General features: G+C 46.6%; 1 protein-coding gene across 1 annotated transcript in view; it reads left to right on the top strand.

The window, feature by feature from the left end:
• LRRK2 (leucine rich repeat kinase 2) overlaps positions 1–20,620 on the top strand; it is a 2,096,839-nt gene that overhangs the window by 905,240 nt on the left and 1,170,979 nt on the right. The window contains exon 26 of the mRNA XM_086967213.1: positions 17,222–17,315. Within this exon, the coding sequence (XP_086823339.1) occupies positions 17,222–17,315 (94 nt within the window). The remainder of the gene's footprint in view (positions 1–17,221; positions 17,316–20,620) is intronic.

The raw sequence follows: 20,620 nt of genomic DNA, 5'->3' as shown, positions 1-20,620 counted from the left end.
GGACATGTGAACTGTTGGCCTTGTTCTATCCTCCAGTCAGTGCCACCTTCTTTTTTTAATTTTTTTAAAATATATATTTTTATTAGATTTTTTATGACAATGTACAGAGATACACATTACATATAACAGATGACAATTATCAAGGAAGTGGAGCAGCAACATCTCTTTAACAGTAATGCTGTATCAACGTGACAGCCAGTATCTTTGTCCATGTGAGTAAAATACGCCCACATTTTCTTAACACTCTCTAAACATGCTAATACAGAACAAACATATTATTGATGAAAACAAGTACTGTACCAATGAGGTGCATGTTTTCTGTAGATGAAAATAATTATAGTAAATTAGGAAAGATTTGATGGCTCCAGAGGTTTAGAAGTATGTATACCATGTCATGGAAAGGAAGGTTGCAGAAAAAAGCACTGTTATCTACGCTCCAAGACGGATATCTAATTACATGATACTCTTTGTTTCTCAAACAAATGATAAAGGGAACTTGTTTTGGAGATTATATGCCTATCAACCTTCCCATTTTATAAGTTTTTTTTTATTTTGTTTATGGCTAATTTCAACTTGACTAGCATGTTTTCCATTGTTGTACATTGAAGTGTTCTTAATCAATGCTACATTATCGTAATTGTCTATCTGAAGATCCTTCCTGAAACAATGTATGTATCTACATTTTCAGTTGGATTGGAATTATGTCTGTTTATAGGATCCTTCTTTTGTATCTTGAGATTTTCCAGCCTCTTTGTGTGTGATGTAAGTAAGCAAAAGTTAGATGCTTCACTTCCTGAGATAACACCAAGCCAAAGGTCATGTAATGTCTCTTCCTTTGATTTCCTGGGGGTCCAAAGGTCACATGAAGTCACTTCCTGTGACAACATTGGGGTGGTGTAGGTGATGTTGTTATATCACCAGGTCAAAGTTCGAGTGATGTCACTTCCTGGGACATCAGGCAGTGTGGTCACCTGGCATATAATATCACTTCTGCTACCCCTGGCATTTTGATGAATCAACGTCCATGATTTATTTGATGTACTCTACTCTTTTCGGCCATTTTATTTGTCCGAATCTACTTTTGCATCTACCAACTACATTCAAGGTATAACTTCCTCATAAAAAACCCTTAAATGGGAAAAGGTGAAGGCTAGAGAGTTACTCTTCCTCCACCTTAGAAGAAGCTGCCTCTGTCTTCTGTTGATCATGCCCCATCAGAATCACAATGGGAAGTCTGCTTTTCCTATGCTGCCACTCACACACGAAAGATACTGCTCTCACACATGAATGAACCTGCACGCAATTGATAATCTTAATGGCCCTGTAATGGCAGGCATAGCATAGTCTGTGAACAATTTTTCTGATAAAGACTTCTAGCCTCAGATTCCTCACGATTTAAGTAACTCCAGACATCAGACAGGATCTGGAAACATTTGCATAGTGTTAGAACCGGCTGTCTCTAGTTGGCAGAGGTATACACTTCTGACAAATAGGGACACTCCTTTTCCAGTCAGGGCAAGGGGATCACACCCTTCGATAACCCCTGCTCACCCCCTTGGTAGCTTGGCAGAGCAGAACAGGCTTATCTCAGAGGCTGTGTGTTAAGCAATTATGACCACGTACAGTAATAAAGTGAATACACTACAAATGGACACGACACAGTAGTATTATAAAAATAAGTATTTTTATATAAGACTTAGCACAAGACCAAATAACGGCAAAACTGTACACAATCGGAATAAATACGTTCGGGAAGGAAAAAGGATAGTTCAAAGGTAGTTTCTTCTTTAGCACAAAAGTCTTTTAGTATCAAGCAAATCTTCTTCTTGGAAACACAGTTCTTAGCAACAGGGTAACTCACACGGGAGCTACACAACGTCGAGGCAAAGTTAATCCACAGGTTCGGCGTCGACCGCGAGGAGCGCTGCGCCGGGCCTGGAGTCACACGGACCCCCAACAACACAGTACCTTAGGAAAATGAAGCACACGATGATCAGCGGCGTCGAGCAATCCGGCGTCGCGTCTCGGTGTCGATCAGGCCTCAGCAGGCGTTGTCGATGATGCAGTTGCACAGAGTGAGCAGCGCTCACGGCGTCGAAGGGCACACAGTTGATGCGATCAGCAGCGGGGCAGACACGAGGTCCTCTGGAGTTAGAGCCGTACTCCTACTCACTGGCGTTGCTGCTGGTGTCGGTTGGGCCCAGCGTCCGATCGTCGTGGTTGCTGGTTCTTTCAGAGGTGCTGGATTCACACTTCCAGCGGATAGCACTTTTTAGCAGGTGAAGTCCTTTAGCCCTGTGACTTCAGCAGGAGACTGGCACTCTTCCAGTCCTTGGAGATTTTCTTAGCAAGCGTGAGAGTACACACACAGTTCCTCTCTCCTGGTTCCTTGGCAAAAATAAAGAAGCACTGCAGGATTCCCCCAACAACAGCACACTGGCAGAAGGGGTAGGCAGACCTTTAGATCAGCAGGCTTCTTGTCCTTGGTTACAGGGTTCCTTGTCAGAAGTGATCTGATTTCCTAGTTCAGGGGTCCTCCTCTTATACCCCTTTTCGTCTTTGATCCCTTTGTCTATGCCGGGGATTTCCCAACATCCTGGGTCTGTGGTGGGTGGAGCTAGGCAGTGGCACCTGGCCTATTCATTGAGCCGGGCCGGGTCCTCAGACGCCCCGCAGGAGGTGGAGCCAGCATTGATACTGGCAGGAGCAGAGCTATCGCCCTCCTGGCAGGAGGTGGGGCTAGGATCGTCCATGGCAGGTACAGAGCCATCAGTCGCTTGGCAGGAGGTGGAGCCAGCATTGTATCAGGCAAGGCAGGCTATCAACAGCTACTCTCCCCCTACTCTCAACGTAAATGTCCCACTCATCGAACACTGACTCATCCAGACCTCTTGGAGCCACCCAGCTCCTGTCACACACACGCAAGACCAGCAGAGACCAGATATGGTTAGACAAGAAAATAGACACTTTCTAAAAGTACTATTTTCGAACACAGAGTCCAAAAACCATCCACACCAACGGATGCGTAATTAAACCCCGAATTCAGGGATACCAAACTCGACATTGCACCGTACTCTCCGAGCCAGCTAGGATCATAGCATTAATAATCCCGGCGGCCCATTCTAAGCAATGGAGAGCAGGCTACCTTGCAATAGTGACGCACGAAGATGGCGGTACTTCACTATCAGGACATGCCAACTTGGTCAGGCGTGTCCTTCCTTATCCTTACAATGCACCCTGCCCACGGGCCTACCATAGGGGTGACTAACATGAAGTTAAGGGAAGGTTGGGGGGCTGGCAAGTAGGTATACTTGCGCAGCCTGCGTGACAGTACAAGACTGTACGTGGGTCTCGCAATGACCGACCCGTAGACATTCTTTTACAAGGCCGCTCCTGTGGGTGGCACAACACGTGCTGCAAGCCCACGAGCGGTATTTGCATGTTCGAGGCATGTGGGCTGCTGAATTCATATCTGTGCATAGTCCGCCACCTAGTGTTGGGTCCGGATGATTGCACATTGTTGTCCTGGAAGAGTCTTCGAAGTATCACGAGATAGGTGGCTCCTCCCCTGGACTACAGTGCGCATGGGCATCGCCTCCATCCCCAGATTGTTTTTTTCCGCCATAGGGTTCGGATGTGTTTTCGGTTCCCTCCTTCGGAACCGATAGTTGTTCGATTTTCCTTGAGACCAAAAGGTCTTTAGGCTGGGCGTCGGTATAGTTGCGTTCGGGTTTTCTTACTGACTCTCAGCTCCAATCTCCTAACTGCCCTTCCACGTGTTTCGACGTGGTCGGGCCTACACTCACGCATTTGCGATGGAGCGGACTCCATTCAAGAAGTGTCCGCTATGTCACTCGAAATATTCGCACCTCGACGTGCACCCTGTGTGCAACACATGCTTGTCACCGGATCACCGTGAAGACACCTGCATGGCTTGTTCAAAGTTTAGAAGTAAGAAAACTTTGAAGATTCGCCGGGCTAATCGACTCCAGGCACAGTTGTCGGCTTCGGCACCCTCACCTGATGACATCTTTCAGGAATCGATCGAGGAGGAGGCCGGCGTACAAGAGTCGGACTCTGGCCCCGCGTCCGAGGAAGAGGCCTACGACGCGGACGAGGAGGCCTGCGACGAAGTCTCCGGTGAGGTAGGGGACGACGAACTGATTTGTGCCGCGATGGGAGATAGCTCAGAGGAGGAGCATCCCCATACAGACTCCGGGGTTTCCCCCCGTCATACGGCCCAGGTCGAGGGATCGCCTTCGGGCCTTACCCGAGATCTTCCTAGAAGTCCTACGTCCCCGCCTCCGGGCCCGGTCACGGACATTTCTGGCAAGAAAACGAAAGTGAAGCCAACCGGTCCCGCACCCTCGGATGCGAAACCGAAACCGAAACTGGCGTTGGTAAAGGAGGTTCTGGAGGCGTCAACTTCCACGAAACCCAAAATGGCCGACTCGAAGAGCCACGCCAAGATGGCCGACCACAAAAGCCGCGCCAAAATGGCCGACCCGAAGTCTTCTGGGTCGGCACCGAAGGTGAAGACTTCCGACGCGGCTGCGTCGGCACCGAGAGGGGTCGCGGCCCCGAAGACGGCTTCGAAGAAGCGTCACGCCGACGGTGCGACAGGCCAGGGGGCGTCGGCACCGAAGAAGAGGCCTGCCGGAGACCGGACTCTCGGAGACGAAGAGTCGCTCGAGACAGTTCAGCCCTCGGCATCCCTTACTAAGAAGGTGGGAGAATCCTTGAAGCGGATACAACAGTCCACTGTGGTTCCCAGCCAGGACACTGTCGTGCCTAGGCCCACGCCGAAGTCTGCCAAGGAACAGACGCCCATCCGTTTTACCCTTCCTCCCAAGTCGGCGCCGAAGGCCTTCGCGCCTAAGCAGAGCGGACATTCTCAGGAAGTATTGACGCCGAAAGCTGCCTTGGTGGTATCGAAGCTTCGGCTCCAACCGCTCGCGGTGGAGGAACGTCGGGAGGTGACAATCGACGCCAACACCGGAAAATTGTCGCTCCTCAAACGTAAGATTACCTCGGAGCCGCCATTGGAACCCTTTAGAATTCCACTTAAGAGCAAAAGGTACTCTGCGGACTCTTCGGCTCTGATGGAACCTCTCTCTCCACAAGCCGTGGAGCGCTCGCCGGCCCATTCCCCAGTGCCTGAGGTGGACGTGGAGGATGACGAGTACACCTATCCTGCGTACTCGGATCCGGACGAGGAGCAGGTGCCCTGGACGGCAGGAGGCGACACGGACGACCTCCAGTCAGGTCAGGACACTCAACTTTTCGCCACGAAGACGTCCCCGACGGAGGACTCGGCGGCGTTTAATGCATTAATTGAGAGGGCTGCAGCGAACCACGACGTCGAACTGCACTCGGACCCTGTGGATGCGGACTTCTTGGTCGACACCTTCTCGGTAGCCGAAAAACAAGTCAAGACGCTACCTATGCTCAAAGGGGTGCTGAAGCATGCACAGGAGGTGTTCAAGGAGCCCACCCGGGCACGGGTGGTCAATCCTCGCATCGACAGGAAGTATAAGGCGGCGCCCACGGATCCCACGTATATTAAGGGACATTTGCCATTGGACTCCCTGGTGGTGTCCAACGCTCGGAAGAGGGCGAATTCGCAGACTACTGGTGATGCTCCTCCCCCAGACAAAGAGTCAAAGATCTTTGAGGCATCAGGCAAACGCATTGCTGCACAGGCAGCAAACATCTGGAGGATCTCTAACACCCAAGCCCTGCTTGCACGTTATGATAGGGCCCACTATGACACATTAGAGGCCATCCTACAACACTTGCCTGACCAATACAAGGAAGCGGGGGAGATGCTCATTCAGGAGGGTAAACTCATTACTAATGCATCCATCAAATGTGCCCTAGATGTAGCAGACACTGCCTCCAGGGCTATCAATACAAGCGTGCTACTCAGACGCCATGCCTGGCTTCGAATTTCTGGGTTCAAGCCCGACATACAAACAACATTACTGGGTCAGACGGTGAATCCTGACCATCTGTTCGGCCCTGAGGTGGATGCCTCCCTAGAAAAAATGAAAAAAGATACCGAAACTGCCAAGTCTATGGGGGCTTTACAGAGTCAGCAGTTTCGGGGTGGTTCTTTTCGCCGCTCCAACTCAAGAGGCACCTCAAGAGGCCAGGCACCCCAGACCACGCAATACTACAAGGGTAACACCCAGTCCTCGTATAACAACAACAAGGGCAGGGGTGGCTACAGAGGCAATAATATCAAGGGCAGAGGACGTGGAAACAATGCCTCCAGGTCCACCGCCTCCAACAAGCAGTGACGTCTTGTCACTTCCCCCCGATCACACAACACCTGTCGGGGGGAGACTACAGCAGTTCCTGCCGGCGTGGAGGTCCATCACCACGGACAGGTGGGTGAGGTCTCTTATCCAGTACGGGTACTGTCTAGAACTTACGTCCATTCCACCGGACATACCGCCAAGAGGCCGTGCTATGTCCGACGAGCACTTGACCTTGTTGCAGCAAGAAGTACTAATCATGCTGCAAAAAGGGGCGATAGAGCTCGTTCCATTGCAAGAACAAGGAACAGGGGTTTACTCCCTGTATTTTCTAATTCCCAAAAAGGACGGATCACTCAGGCCGATCCTGGACCTCAGGCCCCTGAACTGGTACATCAACTCAGAGCACTTCCATATGCTCACATTGCAACAGGTGCTTCCCCTGCTTCAACGGGGGGACTTCCTTGCAACGCTGGATCTGAAGGATGCCTATTTTCATATTCCCCTGCATCCTTCACACAGGAAGTATCTCAGGTTCAAGATCTTAGACCAGCATTACCAGTTCAGAGTCCTGCCGTTCGGGGTCACCACGGCACCAAGAGTTTTCACCAAATGCCTAGCGACTGTAGCAGCGCATCTCCGTCGCCAGCACGTCCATGTCTTTCCATACCTAGACGACTGGCTTATTCAGGCAAAGACGGAACAGCAGTGCGTAGACCACGTGTCACGCACCATTCACCTCCTGCACGATCTGGGATTCTCTCTGAACTACCCAAAGTCCCATCTCCAGCCCGCCCACGTGCGACAGTATCTGGGCGCGACAATCGACACTCTGGCGGCCACTGCGCAGCCGAGTTCAGTGAGAATCGCCGGTATCCAGGCGCTGATCCAACGATTCAGACCCCAGACCTCGCTTCCAGCGAGGGTGTTCATGCAGTTGATAGGCATGATGGCCTCCTGCATCTCCATTGTCCCGCACGCGAGACTACATATGCGTCCGCTTCAGGAGTGCCTGGCACGTCAGTGGACTCAGGCTCATGGGCAACTGACAGACCTAGTGTTGGTGAGCGGTCGGGCGTACAACTCTCTGCATTGGTGGAATCTACAAAACCTTTGCAAGGGCCGACCATTCCAAGAGCCTGTCCCACAGATCATCCTGACAACGGACGCCTCTCTCCAGGGATGGGGAGCTCATGTACTCCATTACACAGTGCAGGGGCTATGGACACTTCAGCAAAGGAAGATGCACATCAATGTGTTGGAACTGATGGCAATCTTCATGGCCTTAAAGGCGTTCAAAGTACATCTGTGCAACAAGGTCGTGTTGATCCGGACGGACAACATGACGGCCATGTACTACATCCAGAAGCAGGGGGGAACACACTCTCCACAGTTGTCTCATCTGGCTCAGAGCATGTGGAAGTGGGCCATTCAGAGGAACATCTTCCTCATGGCAGAACATCTCCCAGGCAAGGACAACCAGATGGCAGATCTGCTCAGCAGACACAGCCATCAGATGCACGAGTGGGAGTTACATCCATCAGTACTCCAACCGTACTTCCAAAGGTGGGGTCATCCAGAGATAGACCTGTTCGCCACAAAGGAGAACGCAAAATGCCAAAGCTTCGCCGCCAGGTTCCCACACCCCCAATCACAGGGCAATGCGATGTGGATGAACTGGTCAGGCAGATTTGCGTACGCTTTTCCCCCAGCACCTCTGATACCGCTGGTGGCGCGCAAGCTCAGGCAGCACTCGATGACTCTCATCCTGGTTGCTCCAACGTGGGCTCGCCAACCATGGTACACCACGTTTCTGGAACTCTCCGTGGTACCGCATCAGAGGCTTCATCTCACTCCCAGCCTTCTGACGCAGAGCCATGGCGACATTCAGCACCCAGATCCGCAACAGCTCAACCTGGCGATCTGGCTCCTGAAGTCCTAGAGTTTGGCTACCTCAATCTTCCTCCCGATTGCATGGACATCATTCGGGAAGCGAGAAAGCCCACTACTAGAGCTTGCTATGCGGCTAAATGGAAGAGGTTTGTCGTCTACTGCGTGGAGCACAGCATTGACCCGCTAGACGCTTCCATTCAAAACATCATATGTTACCTCTTTCACCTGTATCGGTGTAATCTAGCTTACTCTTCCATCCGCATTCACCTGTCGGCTATGGCAGCATACCTCCAAAATAGGCAACACCTGTCACTCTTTAAGGTCCCTGCTATCAAAGCTTTCTGGAAGGACTCAAGAGAGTCATTCCACCGAGGACTCCACCAGCTCCTGAATGGAACCTCAATGTGGTTCTTACAAGGCTGATGGGTCCCCCCTTTGAGCCACTACACTCTTGCGAACTGCAGTTTCTGACCTGGAAGGTGGCTTTCTTAGTAGCAATTACATCGCTACGGAGGGTTAGCGAACTGCAGGCGCTCACCATCCAAGAACCTTTCTTCCAGGTACATGCCAACAGGGTGGTGCTCCGCACTAACCCTAAATTCTTGCCCAAAGTGGTCTCACAATTCCACATGAACCAAACTATTGAATTGCCGGTGTTCTTCCAAAACCCAGAGACGCTGGCGGAGCGGATGCTCCACACTCTTGATGTAAAGAGGGCCTTGATGTATTATGTGGACAGGACAAAAGATTTCCGCAAAACCAAACAACTTTTTGTTGCTTTTGCCACTCAACACAAGGGAAACGCAATCTCCAAAGCAGGAATAGCTAGATGGATAGTAAAGTGCATTCAGATCTGCTACGCTAAAGCAAAGCGCACTCTCACTATACCACCGAGGGCCCACTCCACTAGGAAGTTGGGGGCCTCTATGGCGTTCTTAGGTAACATTCCCTTAGAAGACATCTGTAGAGCAGCCACATGGTCTACCACTCATACTTTCACTAAGCACTACTGTGTAGACGTGCATTCAAAACAACAGGCAGCTGTTGGTCAGGCTGTTCTAAAAACGCTTTTTCAGACTGCTGCAGCTGGCACGGGCGGCCGCCGCTAATGGAGGGACTGCTATGTATTCTATGCACAGATATGAATTCAGCAGCCCACATGCCTCGAACTGCAAATGCTACTTACCAGTATGCATCTGTTCTTGGCATGTAGGGCTGCTGACATTCATATCGCCCACCCTCCTCCCCGGCGCCTGTAGCAGCTGCAGTATGTATTCATATACAAACATATGCTCATAGCATGGTCATCACTCACTTCTTCACTCCATCTCTGCCTATGGCTAAAAACAATCTGGGGATGGAGGCGATGCCCATGCGCACTGTAGTCCAGGGGAGGAGCCACCTATCTCGTGATACTTCGAAGACTCTTCCAGGACAACAATGTGCAATCATCCGGACCCAACACTAGGTGGCGGACTATGCACAGATATGAATGTCAGCAGCCCTACATGCCAAGAACAGATGCATACTGGTAAGTAGCATTTGCATTACAAGCCCCGGCACTCCTGGTGCACTCGACTAGGGACTGACAGTAAACCAAATAAGCCAAACATGGATACAATAGACACATCATTTTAACATAGGGAGCACTTGCGCTATGGCACTGATCAGCAGTGACACGGCGCCCAAAGCATATACCAGCAAAACATCGTAAAACAGTAGAGGCAAACAGAAAAATGGAGGAGAGACTCAAGCCAATGATGTCAGGTCTAACACATAGCAATTGCTTCTATATGATGAGATGCCACCTGCTTGCGCTTTTGTTAGCTCCTTTCATTCCATGCCAACTGACACAGATCTTGAGCTTCAACTGTCGTTTGACTGCTTTTGCAAGTTTCTATGAAAATGTTGTTTTTGTGTGCAATATGACACTGAAACTGTCATAGTTTAAGCTGTGTATAAGATGTAACCTACATAAATGTTAGTAGCAGTGCATTCCTTTGTTTACTATAACTCCTTTGAGCTGTTTTATGTTTTAATAGTATGCTTGTGGGGTGTGATCTTCTGATCTTAGGCACCAATCACAATGTCCTTATAGCACTAGTCCTGGATCATGACTGTGTCTCCTCTTATAGCACTGCACAAATGTCCCTTTGGGATTCTATCTTTAATCCTCGTTGATCATTCCCTTAAAAAATGTCATTGATCAACTCATAATCAAATGAAGCTGTTTCCATTTCTTATTCTCCGTTCATGTTGTATATTTTACCTTGTGGTGTTTTTCATCACATATACATTAAAATGCATTAATAATTTCAAATTAATTTCTGTGCCTTTTAATTTAAAATAAAAAATGTGAACAGAGAATTACAAATGGAAAGAATTTGATTAATTTTGATTCTGAGTAGATCAAAGATAATTTTGGAGAAATTGATAAACTAGGATTAAAGAAAGAAACCCAATTTGACAATTGTATATTGCAATGAGGCGAGACATTGTCCTGATGCAGGACTAGTGCTTTATGGATATAACATGTAACAGACAGATGTTGGTTATGGATCCCCACAATGTCTGCTTGTGTTCTTGTTGTGCCAAGTTGAACAAGAAGGCCATCCGAGACTGTTAGACGAAGCTTTCGGAGATTGAAGACCAGTTCTCGGGTGACGTCTATGTTTTGGTGGTCCCAGTCGATGTCAAGAATGAGGACTCGATCTTTCTTGAGACTATTAACCAGATGAGACTTCCTCTAAGTTAGGTAGATCCAAACAAAGCCATAAAATACATAAAGAATCTGAACATGGTTCTGCTGCGTCGCACCACTTGCGCCATTCAGAGTTGTGTGGCACACCTAGCACCTCTAGATGGAGCCGCTCCCCCGTTGCAGGCCCGGCTACAGCGGTGTTTCCGTTCTGACTTCCATCGGATCAGGTTGCGGCACCAGATCAGCTCTAGCAGCTGATAAAACTATGGGCTTGATCTTTAGTGCTGTTCCAGATCTGTCTGTTGCACCTTCAGGCCCCAAGGATCCGAGGGTGTTTCTGCTGTTCAAGCATCGGCGTTTCCTTCCTTGGTGCCAGCTGTGCCTCTGGACCTCTTTTCAAGGCAGTTAACTGTGTGGGCTTTGGGTACATCAAATTCAGACGTGCCAACACCCGTGGCTACATCTTTGGTGCCACATCTGATGCCAAGGTTATACCGTCTAATGCTGCTGACTCCGTTACTGGCATTGATACCAACGCCACTTGCAGATCTGATTATTCTATCAGATTACCAGGCCATGCACCATCAACCATGGTTTATCCTCTATCTGAACTGAATTTATCTATGGAGGAGTATCTTTTGGATGCTGAATATGTTCAGGATGATATTTTGCAAGAATTGCAAGATGCTACTGTGTATGATACTTCCCCAGATTTTGGGTTGACATCCCCTAATCCGGCGAGGGCCATTGAAGCCGGCACGTTTGCTACAGTAATAGGTAGTGAAGCAGAGACCCTTTATCTTGTTCTCCTCATATAAGAGGTCAAGACAACCCTGTTAACAGAGGTTTTGGACTCAGCTCATTCTTCACAAGAGCCATTTTTACCTTTCAATTAGGTATTAACTGATGTGTTGATGGGCAATTTGGCAAAACTAGAATCTAGCTCATCAATAAATCAACAGATTGCTAGGAGGAACTGGCCGTCTCCAGGAACTCTGAGTTTTCTTCAACACCCGACTCCAGAGCGTTGTAGTACAGGATTTGATTAGCCATAGTAACCCCAATGCCTTCTCTGCTATGCCTGACAGGGAATCCAAGAAATTTGAGTCTTATACACTAAGCTAGTTTGGCCATAAGATCAGTGAATACTTCCTGTCTTTTAGGAAGATGCTCTTATGCTTTGTGGGGCAGGGTGTCAGATGCATTACCTGCTGTTCCAGAAGACTTTTGTAAAGTTTACTAAGTTTGTTTGCTAATGGCCAAGACTCAGCCACATTTTTTATTAAGTTGGGCCTGGAGAGTTCCATGCATGGATCAGTTCAACTGAATTTGGCACAGATCTTCCGCATTCATTGATGGATATGCTTTTTGATTGTTACAGATTATTTCGGCAAAAAGTGGACTCAGCCCTTCAGAGATGTTTCAGTAGATTAAGGCCACAACCCGATCTCTAGGTTTACCTTCACCAACTCACCAGTTTCCATTGCAGCAACACCCTTTTTGAGGCTTTGGAAAGGATTACAGGGGCAGTATTCGCCTCAGCTGCATCAGGCCACATAGCCTTTTAAAGGCCATGGTCGAGAAGCAGGAGGACAGTGCCCAGGACACTAAGGGCAGTATTTTGGCCAGACCTCACCCTCTCAGTCCAGATCTCTCTAATTTGACTTTGGAGTCCCACGATTGCCCAGTAGGAGATTGAATCACCTACTACCTCCCTAAATAGAGTAGCATTACAATGAACCAATGGATGTTCCAGATTGTGCTGCAAAGTTATTCTCTACCCTTTCAGTCTTTTCTCCCAGACATTTCGCCACCACCACAACATATTCCAGAGGACCATTTGTCAATTCTCCAAAAGAGGTTCAGGCTGTCGTAGCCAAGGGAGCAATACAGAGAGTACTGGTTGTTGCTCTGGTTATTTTCTGGTTTATGAAAAAGTACGAGGGTCTTCATCCTATCTTAGATTTTCACATTCTGAATTTCTTATTAAGAATGGAAAAGATGAAGATGCTCACCTTGGCCCAAATTCTGTCTGCCCTGGATCCAGGAGACTTAATGGTGGCATTGGATTTGCAAGATGTGTATTTTCATATCCCCACTGTGCAGTCTTACATACTCTTCTAGCAGTTTCAGGTAGGACAAAAGCAGTTTGTTTTTCATGCTCTCCTTTGGCCTGACCAGTGCACCTCGGGTTTTCACAAAAGTGATGGCAGTGGTAGCAGCCCATCTGGGGAGGTTAGAGTTACCAGTCTTCCTGTTCCTCCACAACTAGCTACTAAAGGCGGACTCATATAAAGTAGTGGCAAACAACCTCCAGACGTCGGGTGACCTGTTACTATTGTTGGGTTCTGGGCCTATTGGCCTCTTTAGTCATGTTTGTGAATCATGCCAGATGACACGTGTGAGCTCTGCAGTGACATTTGTCTCAGTAGGCTCAGTACCAATGAAATCTGTCAGATTCCATGCAGGTGTTAAAGAAAACAGCGAAAGAACTGAGTGGTGGCCACTTGACCGCTCTTGGACCGGCGGCAGACCCCTGTCTCTACCTCATCCACAACTGATCATTGTGACTAATTGTGGGAGGGACAGGCGGAAACAGAATCCTGGAGGCGTGATGTGCGGCTCAATGTTGGGTTAGTTTTATTGGATTGACACAAAGCAATACTCCAGAACAAAAAACAAATAGGTTTGGGCATTCCCAGAGGTTCCAATCAGTCGCTCTTCTCTTTCTTTTTCCTCTCCAGGTATCTTCTATCAGGCTGTCAGGATTACGTCCCCCGGAGTCTCCAGGAAAAAGAAGAAAGTAGAGGTTAGTAAGATGGCCCTGCATTTGGGCTTCCAGTAAAGGGTCCGTCACCACACCAAGAAAAGTGCTGAGATGTAGGAGTGATGGAAAAGGCTAAGAATGTGCTGGCCAAAACAAAGAATATTGTGCCGCTTATTCTTCTCCCTCCCTCTCTACCTACTTCTGCCTATCCCATAGTCACAGAAAATAGGTCATATAACCAAAACAAGACAAAGAAAAAAAGGAACAGACTAACCTACAGGTTCCAGCACAGAATGTTATACCCCAAATCATATATCAGCCTCCCTCTCCACAGGTTTTAGGGGTAATCCAGGCATGAGGAAAAGACCGCAGCAGTGCACAATATCAGAGAGGTGTTCCTCTGTGACCCCTCTCCTCCGCCCTTATTGTGGCTATACTGGGTCTGACCCTTAGGCCCCTCCCTCGCTCGAGTCACCTAGCGCAACTGCTGCAAGCTTGAAAGTGATCCCATGCGGCGTCCACCAGTCGTCAGGGTTGCCACCCTCGCCGTCGTCTTCGTCCTCTCTCCTGGGGTCAGCTGGGCTCTGCTCTTCCGTCGGCTTGGCGTCCTTGCTTTCTGTCACAGCTGGGCTCCCTAAATACTCAGCGTCTTCTGGCTTTTCTTCTCCCGCTTCCTGGGATTCCCTCCTCTTCCTGAAGGCTCCTCCACTTCCGCCTTCATCAACGTCAGCCATTCACCATCCTGCCGGGGAGAATATCTTCCTTCCTGTGAAGGGTAGGCGTTGGTTATTGTTAAACCCTTCCTTTCCCTTCGGTCCGAGTTGCGGACATTGTAGAGTGTCGGACCACGGGGAGGCACGGTACATTACCAGTGAATGTGATGTTACCCTCCTCACACTGATTAATCATTATTGGGTTGGGGAGGTCATTTAAGAGTGATGGAGATTAGAGGTCTCTGGTCTCCGCCTGAAGCTCAATTCCACATCAGTCTATTGGAGCTGTAAGCTATTCGCTTGACTCTGAAGTCTTCCTTCCAAGATAGAAGGAGGGTCACAGACATCACAACTGCCATGTGATATTGTGACAAACAGGATGGCATGGAGTCTGTGCTTAGAAGCTTTATGGCTTTGGAAGTGGATGAATGATCAGAACATATCTCTGAACGACCAAGACCTGGCAGGATCTTTAAATGCCAGGCCAGATGTCGGCCTAGTGGAGCACAAATGGTATTTTCTATCAGAGATGGCATGGGTCATCTTCCAACAATGGGGAGAACCATGGGGCGATCTATTTGCCACCCCAGAGAACGCGCAGTGTTGTGACTTTTGCGCATTGTAGTTCCCAAGATGGTCTTCTAGGAGACACCTTTCATCTGCATTGGGGATTAGGACTCCTACCTACTCCCTCCCTCTCCTGCCCAGAGTACTCAAGTAGATCAAGAGAGACCTGGGCAATGTCTTCCTATTGGCTCTGGAATGGGCAAGTAGAGTCTGGTACCTGGAACTTCTGGCTATGAGCATATGTTTTCCAATCTGTCTGCCTCTTCGCGAGGATCCTCTGTTGCAGCAGCTTGGCAAGGTTCTACACCAAAGCCTGCATAACCTTCACCTCCATGCATGGAGGCTGAGCGCCGCCAGCTGATGGCATATGATTTCCCTCCTGAAGTGGCTGGTGTAATCCTAGCAGCCAGGCATCCTTTCACTAAAACTGTTTATGTAAGGCGCTGGGAGAAGTTTGTAGTGTGGTGTTCCTCCAGTCATAGCCTCCCCTTACAAGTTTCCTTACAAGTTTCCCTTTACGATATTCTCTTGTTTCGTTTGTCATTGGCCCTCCAAGGCCTTGCTGAGGCTACAGTTAAAGTTTAATTAGCGGCTGTTTCAGCCATTTTTCCTTTATCAGATGGCTCTCTTTAACTCACCAGTTGTGATGCATTTCTTGAAGAAGTTGATTTATATGTTCCTTTCCGTTCATTTTGTGATGCCACAATGGAATTTGAATTTGGCCTTGATCTACCAGATGTGCTTGCCCTTTGAGACTATGCAAAGTTATCCATACTGTTTGCTGACTCTGAAAGCAGTGTTCTTCATTGCCCTTATGTATGAAAGGTGAGTGACATTCAGGCTATCTCATTGGTGTTTCCTTATCTGTCCTTTTTTCCTTTACAAATTGGTCCTCTGAACAAAGGCAGCATTCATTCCTAAGGTAGTAATGCAATTTAATGTAGGAAAGTCCTACTCTAGCTCCATTTTATGCACCTCCTCATCATTCCAAGAAGAAAAAACAGTGTCTCAATCCCAAGAGGGCCCAAAGTTTTTACATTGAGATGACCAGAGAATTCTGACAGGATGTCCAGCTTTTCATCGGTTTCTCTGGATCTAAAAGGAAATGGGTGTTGAAGACCACCATCTCCAGAGGGATTGTCTTATGTATCAAGCTCTGTTATGGGCTGGCCTGAAAACAGCTCCCGAGGGCTTGCATGTTCACTCTACCTGAGCAAAGGCTAGCTCTCAGTGTGCCAGTTTTAGACATTTGTCAGGCTGCTACGTGGGCGACACGCTATATGTTCACTAAGCACTACTGCTTGGAGAGCCTTTCTGGCTTGATGTGCATTTTGCCCATTTGGTCCTGAAGGATTGCCTGGTCTGTGCCATTCTACAGACCCACACCCTGGAGGTATTGCTTTGATATCTATTGAAAAATTGGTGGTTAGAAGTCTCTATCATAAAAACGGAAAGTCTGCACACTGTTTTAATGATCGTTTCTTGTGGCTCAACCTTTATTGACATGGACAAAGTACAGAAATATATTGATACCTGTGTGAGCAGCTGACCTATACATACTGGTTCTGATGTTCCATTGCCACGAGAGGGAGCCCCTCGAGATGGCACGACATTGCTCAACTCCACCTGACAGTGCTTGAGGAAATTGCTTAGCAAAGGTTTCGGGATCTAGTCTGTCTGTAGGTATTCAAAGGGTGAGCATTTTCAAGTTAGATAGTGTCTCTCAGAAAAGCTGATGCTGATGTAAGTAACTTGTTCAGTTACACCAAACAATACTTTGAGCAACCCAGGAAAGCAGAAGGCCCACAATATGCTAGCCCACCCTCTCACAGTCATAAAATGCTCCATGTGTAGACTGACTCAGAGCAATAAAAAATGTCAGGGCTATAGAGCTGGTGTGATTAATAGGAGCAGTGATTGAAGAACAGTGTGAAAAGGCACTTGTTTTCAGTTTAGATGTCAATGTGATAATTGTGCTGTATAGTCTCCACTGATGTTTACTTTAAGAAGTAGCTTTTTCTTTTTTAAACAAACTGACATGTTTTTCCAACTTTTGCACATAAGCTTTATTAGTGTAAGCCCCATAAGAGAATAGATAACACAACCTTAGATACAGACACTGATAGATTACAAGTAACTTTCTTGCAGTTGTAAATGACTAATGTAATAATTTTACATGATGTACAAAATGCATGGACTGTTTTAATATTACATTAGTGTGTTTTCTCTTGTTTTGTGAAGCTCTTGTTTAAACAAAGTATATATCACAAACCTAAAAATAGTCTTCAGAAATTTGTAACAGAATATATTTTATTTCTAGATACGGTTCCGAGTTTTCCATCTAAAATAACAACTTTGAAATTGCATTTGAATAAATTTGTTAATATTCCTAAAGAAATTCTTCAACTCACTCAGTAAGTAAATGGATTTATTTATTTTATAATGTGCATCATTTCTAATGCTAGAAAATGTTCATTGGAATAAATAATCTATGTTTTAGTAAATCTTTAAATAGGGATGTGTATTTGTATTTTATATTGTATGCTTTTTCAAACTGCTTTAGTAGATAATTTTTTTACTAAAAAGGAGTAACCAAACATACTACCATGTGTACTTACCAGCATACGATATTCCATACAGTCATCATGCTTCATAATTTAATTCTGCAAGCCTTCAATTGGTGAAGGACTGAAAGAAAATGTAGATTGATTTTTCTCTATTGCCATACCTCTTTATTACAAACAGTGTTTTTATGCATGTGCATACCCTCCATTTCATCACGATTACTTTCTAAGCGGTCTCTGGCAAAATCTACAGCTCACCTTCACCGGTGCCAGCAGCAGGACCATGAGGCATTAACCAGAATTAGTAAAGCGCCATTTTAAATACACTAAAACGACTCCAGTGATGGTTTTTCCTTCTTTTGCATACCTCATAAATGCAATATTCAGATTCCCATCAGAGATTTCATTGTTTTCTTGAATAGATCCGAATATATCCATGCCCCAATGGATAGCCTACTAGTTGGCTGGTCATCTTCAGATGACAGGATTCACACATTTTACATGGAGCTCAGTTCCCAGGTGTTAGTAGTTCTAAACACCTTCTGCTTCTTCTCAACACCACCCTTGAATATCTGAAATGTATGCTTGTCTATTAAAAATGAAGAAAGCCCTATGGCAAGCAATACTGATCAGGGCCTCCCAACACACCAGAGCCTGCTTACAGCAAGAGAATTATTTTCATGAGTTGAAGTGGGTCTTAGTGCGTTGGATGACCTATTCATTGATGGCTCGATACATGCTTTTCGGAAACTCGTGGAATAGTGTGGTCAACAGTCAGTAACTTTCTCTTATATGGTACAATAAGTGAGGCACTCAAGTAAACGTTGGAATCTTCAGGATCTTGTTCGAGACGCTAATGCTCTCCTCCAAGTAATGCATACCATAGGAGATGACAGGAGGCTAGTCACATGGTTACATAAGGCCTTACAGCAATACATGATCACCAATTCACTTCAGTGGAGAAATAAATGGGAGACAGCCGGAGGTTAAACTTTTAATGTTAAGGACAGGCAAACAATTCCACAATAACCTCATAAGATCTTGAGAAATGCCTGATTGAAATGCATGTTTTCTATTTATCCAATCAAATGGTTTTTAAGATTGTCAGATTCCTCTGCCTTCTATTATTTACATGTTTTGGAGCTGTTCTGAACTGCAGTTATTTTGGGCTGACTTGCTTGCTGATATTGTGCATGTCATAGAGCACACTGTTCTTGAATACAACTCTGCTGTGAGAAATTAAGTTTTCGGTTGAGGGGTGTGAAACCCATCTCAAACAACGACCTCAATCCTCGTCGGGGTGAGCTACAAAAAGTCAGTAAATTAACCTGTATTTAACCACCTTATAGTTTGGCACAACAGCAGTCAGGCTTAACTTAGAGGCAAGATGTGAAGTATTTATGCAGCACACAAACAGTAATAAAGTGAAAACAACACATGAAAAATCCCACACAGATTTAGAAAAATAAAGTAAAAATGTACAAATTATTTGACACCAAGATGACAAAAATCTAATTAGTAGAAGTGGAGATATTCTGTTTAAAAGTTGAAGGTAAGTATAGCTCCTAAAAGCTCAAAGCACTGTTAATTATCCGGTTGTACTAGGCTAGATGACAGTCACAGGTTCACGCCAACCATGATGAAGCGCTGGCTGGATACAGAGAGCAAGTTAGTCTACCGAAAAAGGTACCTTTACAAAGTCTGGTGCAAAGAGCCCAGTTTGAGGTGGAGGAGGCTACAAGGAACAGAGTGAGCGTTGTGAATGGTCGTCGTAATGCGAAGTGCAGATTTTGCGTTGACAGTTGTTGCTGGTGGTAGTTGTAGTGTGTAGAGTCAGGTTCACTGGAGCTTCACCTTAGTGGTTGGGCAGGTGGCAAGATCTTGGTGTGGACAGGCCAGTCGCACAGAGCCCAAAACTTCAAGATTTCTCCATTTCTTCCAAGAGGAAGGAGCTCTACTGATTCCAAACCAATCTTAACAGGGTCAAGACTGATTTGCATATGGCTGGGTCCAAATTGGGGTGGTGTGGTGAGCAAAAGAATGATGGATTTAACCCAGATCCTTGTGACTGGTGGTGAATGTTTGCATTGTCCAGCATTCCATCCATTAATTGTTTCTTTTGCGTAGGCCCTCTAGTAGCATTTCATTTAAGGCACTGGGTACATGCAGTACCACTTTACTGGGGCTTAAAAGTAAATTAAATGTGCCTGCTGGTTGTAAGGTAATTGTACCATGTTAAGAGGAGAGAGCACAAGCACCTGAGCACTGGTTAGCAGTAGTAAAGTGTGTCGAGTCCTAAGGCCAACCAAAAATAACTTTGCAAAAAAGGAGAAAGGAAAGTAGAAAGTATGGTGGGAAATCATGCCAAGGATGCCAGGTCTAACAACTTTATCCTTGACATTTTTCCTCTGCTGAAAAATTAACAGGTCACTACAAGATTCATAGACCTTGCCCTACTGATTGCTAAGAGAACTATATCAATGCACTGGAATTCCCTCCACCTCCATTATTACCAGTCTGGAGAGCAGAGGCCATTAAGTGGACATAAGCGGAGACTACAGCTCTCTGTAGAGTAGAGAAGAGAATAGGGACTTGCATAAGTGGCCACTTGTAGGATGTTGGTCCCCTTTATCTGTGTGCTGAAACTTTACTCAATCGCCATGTTTCCCACAGCAAAACGATTGATGTCACTGACATTACTTTCCACTTTTGCCACTCAACGTACCCCTTTAGGTCCTGTGGCCCCTCACTGTATTCCTTTTCATTTACTTTATCCATCAGTTTTCTTTCCACTTTTATTCTTCCTAAGCCTTCTATGGTTCTTAAACCATCCTTTATGGGATGGTTTAAGAATCCCCTTGCTGACCCTTTGTTTACCTCTGCTATTCTAATGGATATTTTCCTTTTTTTTCTAGATATTAGCTTTCCACTCCAATTGAGGTCAGCAGACTATCGGGTGGGAGGTTGGTATAGGTTAGCTATTCATCGACCTTTGCTTTTTAAAAATTATTTTATTTGTTATGATCAAATAGAATGTTTTCCCAATAGAAATTACGGTCTGTAGGTTGCCAGTAGTCACTCAATACTTTTTTAGCTCGCTTGATACAAGCTGAATTTGCATGTTATCCGAGAATATGGGCCTCTACTTGCTTGTG

The sequence above is a fragment of the Lissotriton vulgaris genome, chromosome 1_1, assembly GCF_964263255.1.
Source record: "Lissotriton vulgaris chromosome 1_1, aLisVul1.2, whole genome shotgun sequence".
Lineage (NCBI taxonomy): Eukaryota > Metazoa > Chordata > Amphibia > Caudata > Salamandridae > Lissotriton > Lissotriton vulgaris.
The sequence above is the reverse complement of the archived record's forward strand: the minus strand, read 5'-3'. Positions and strand labels throughout refer to the sequence as shown.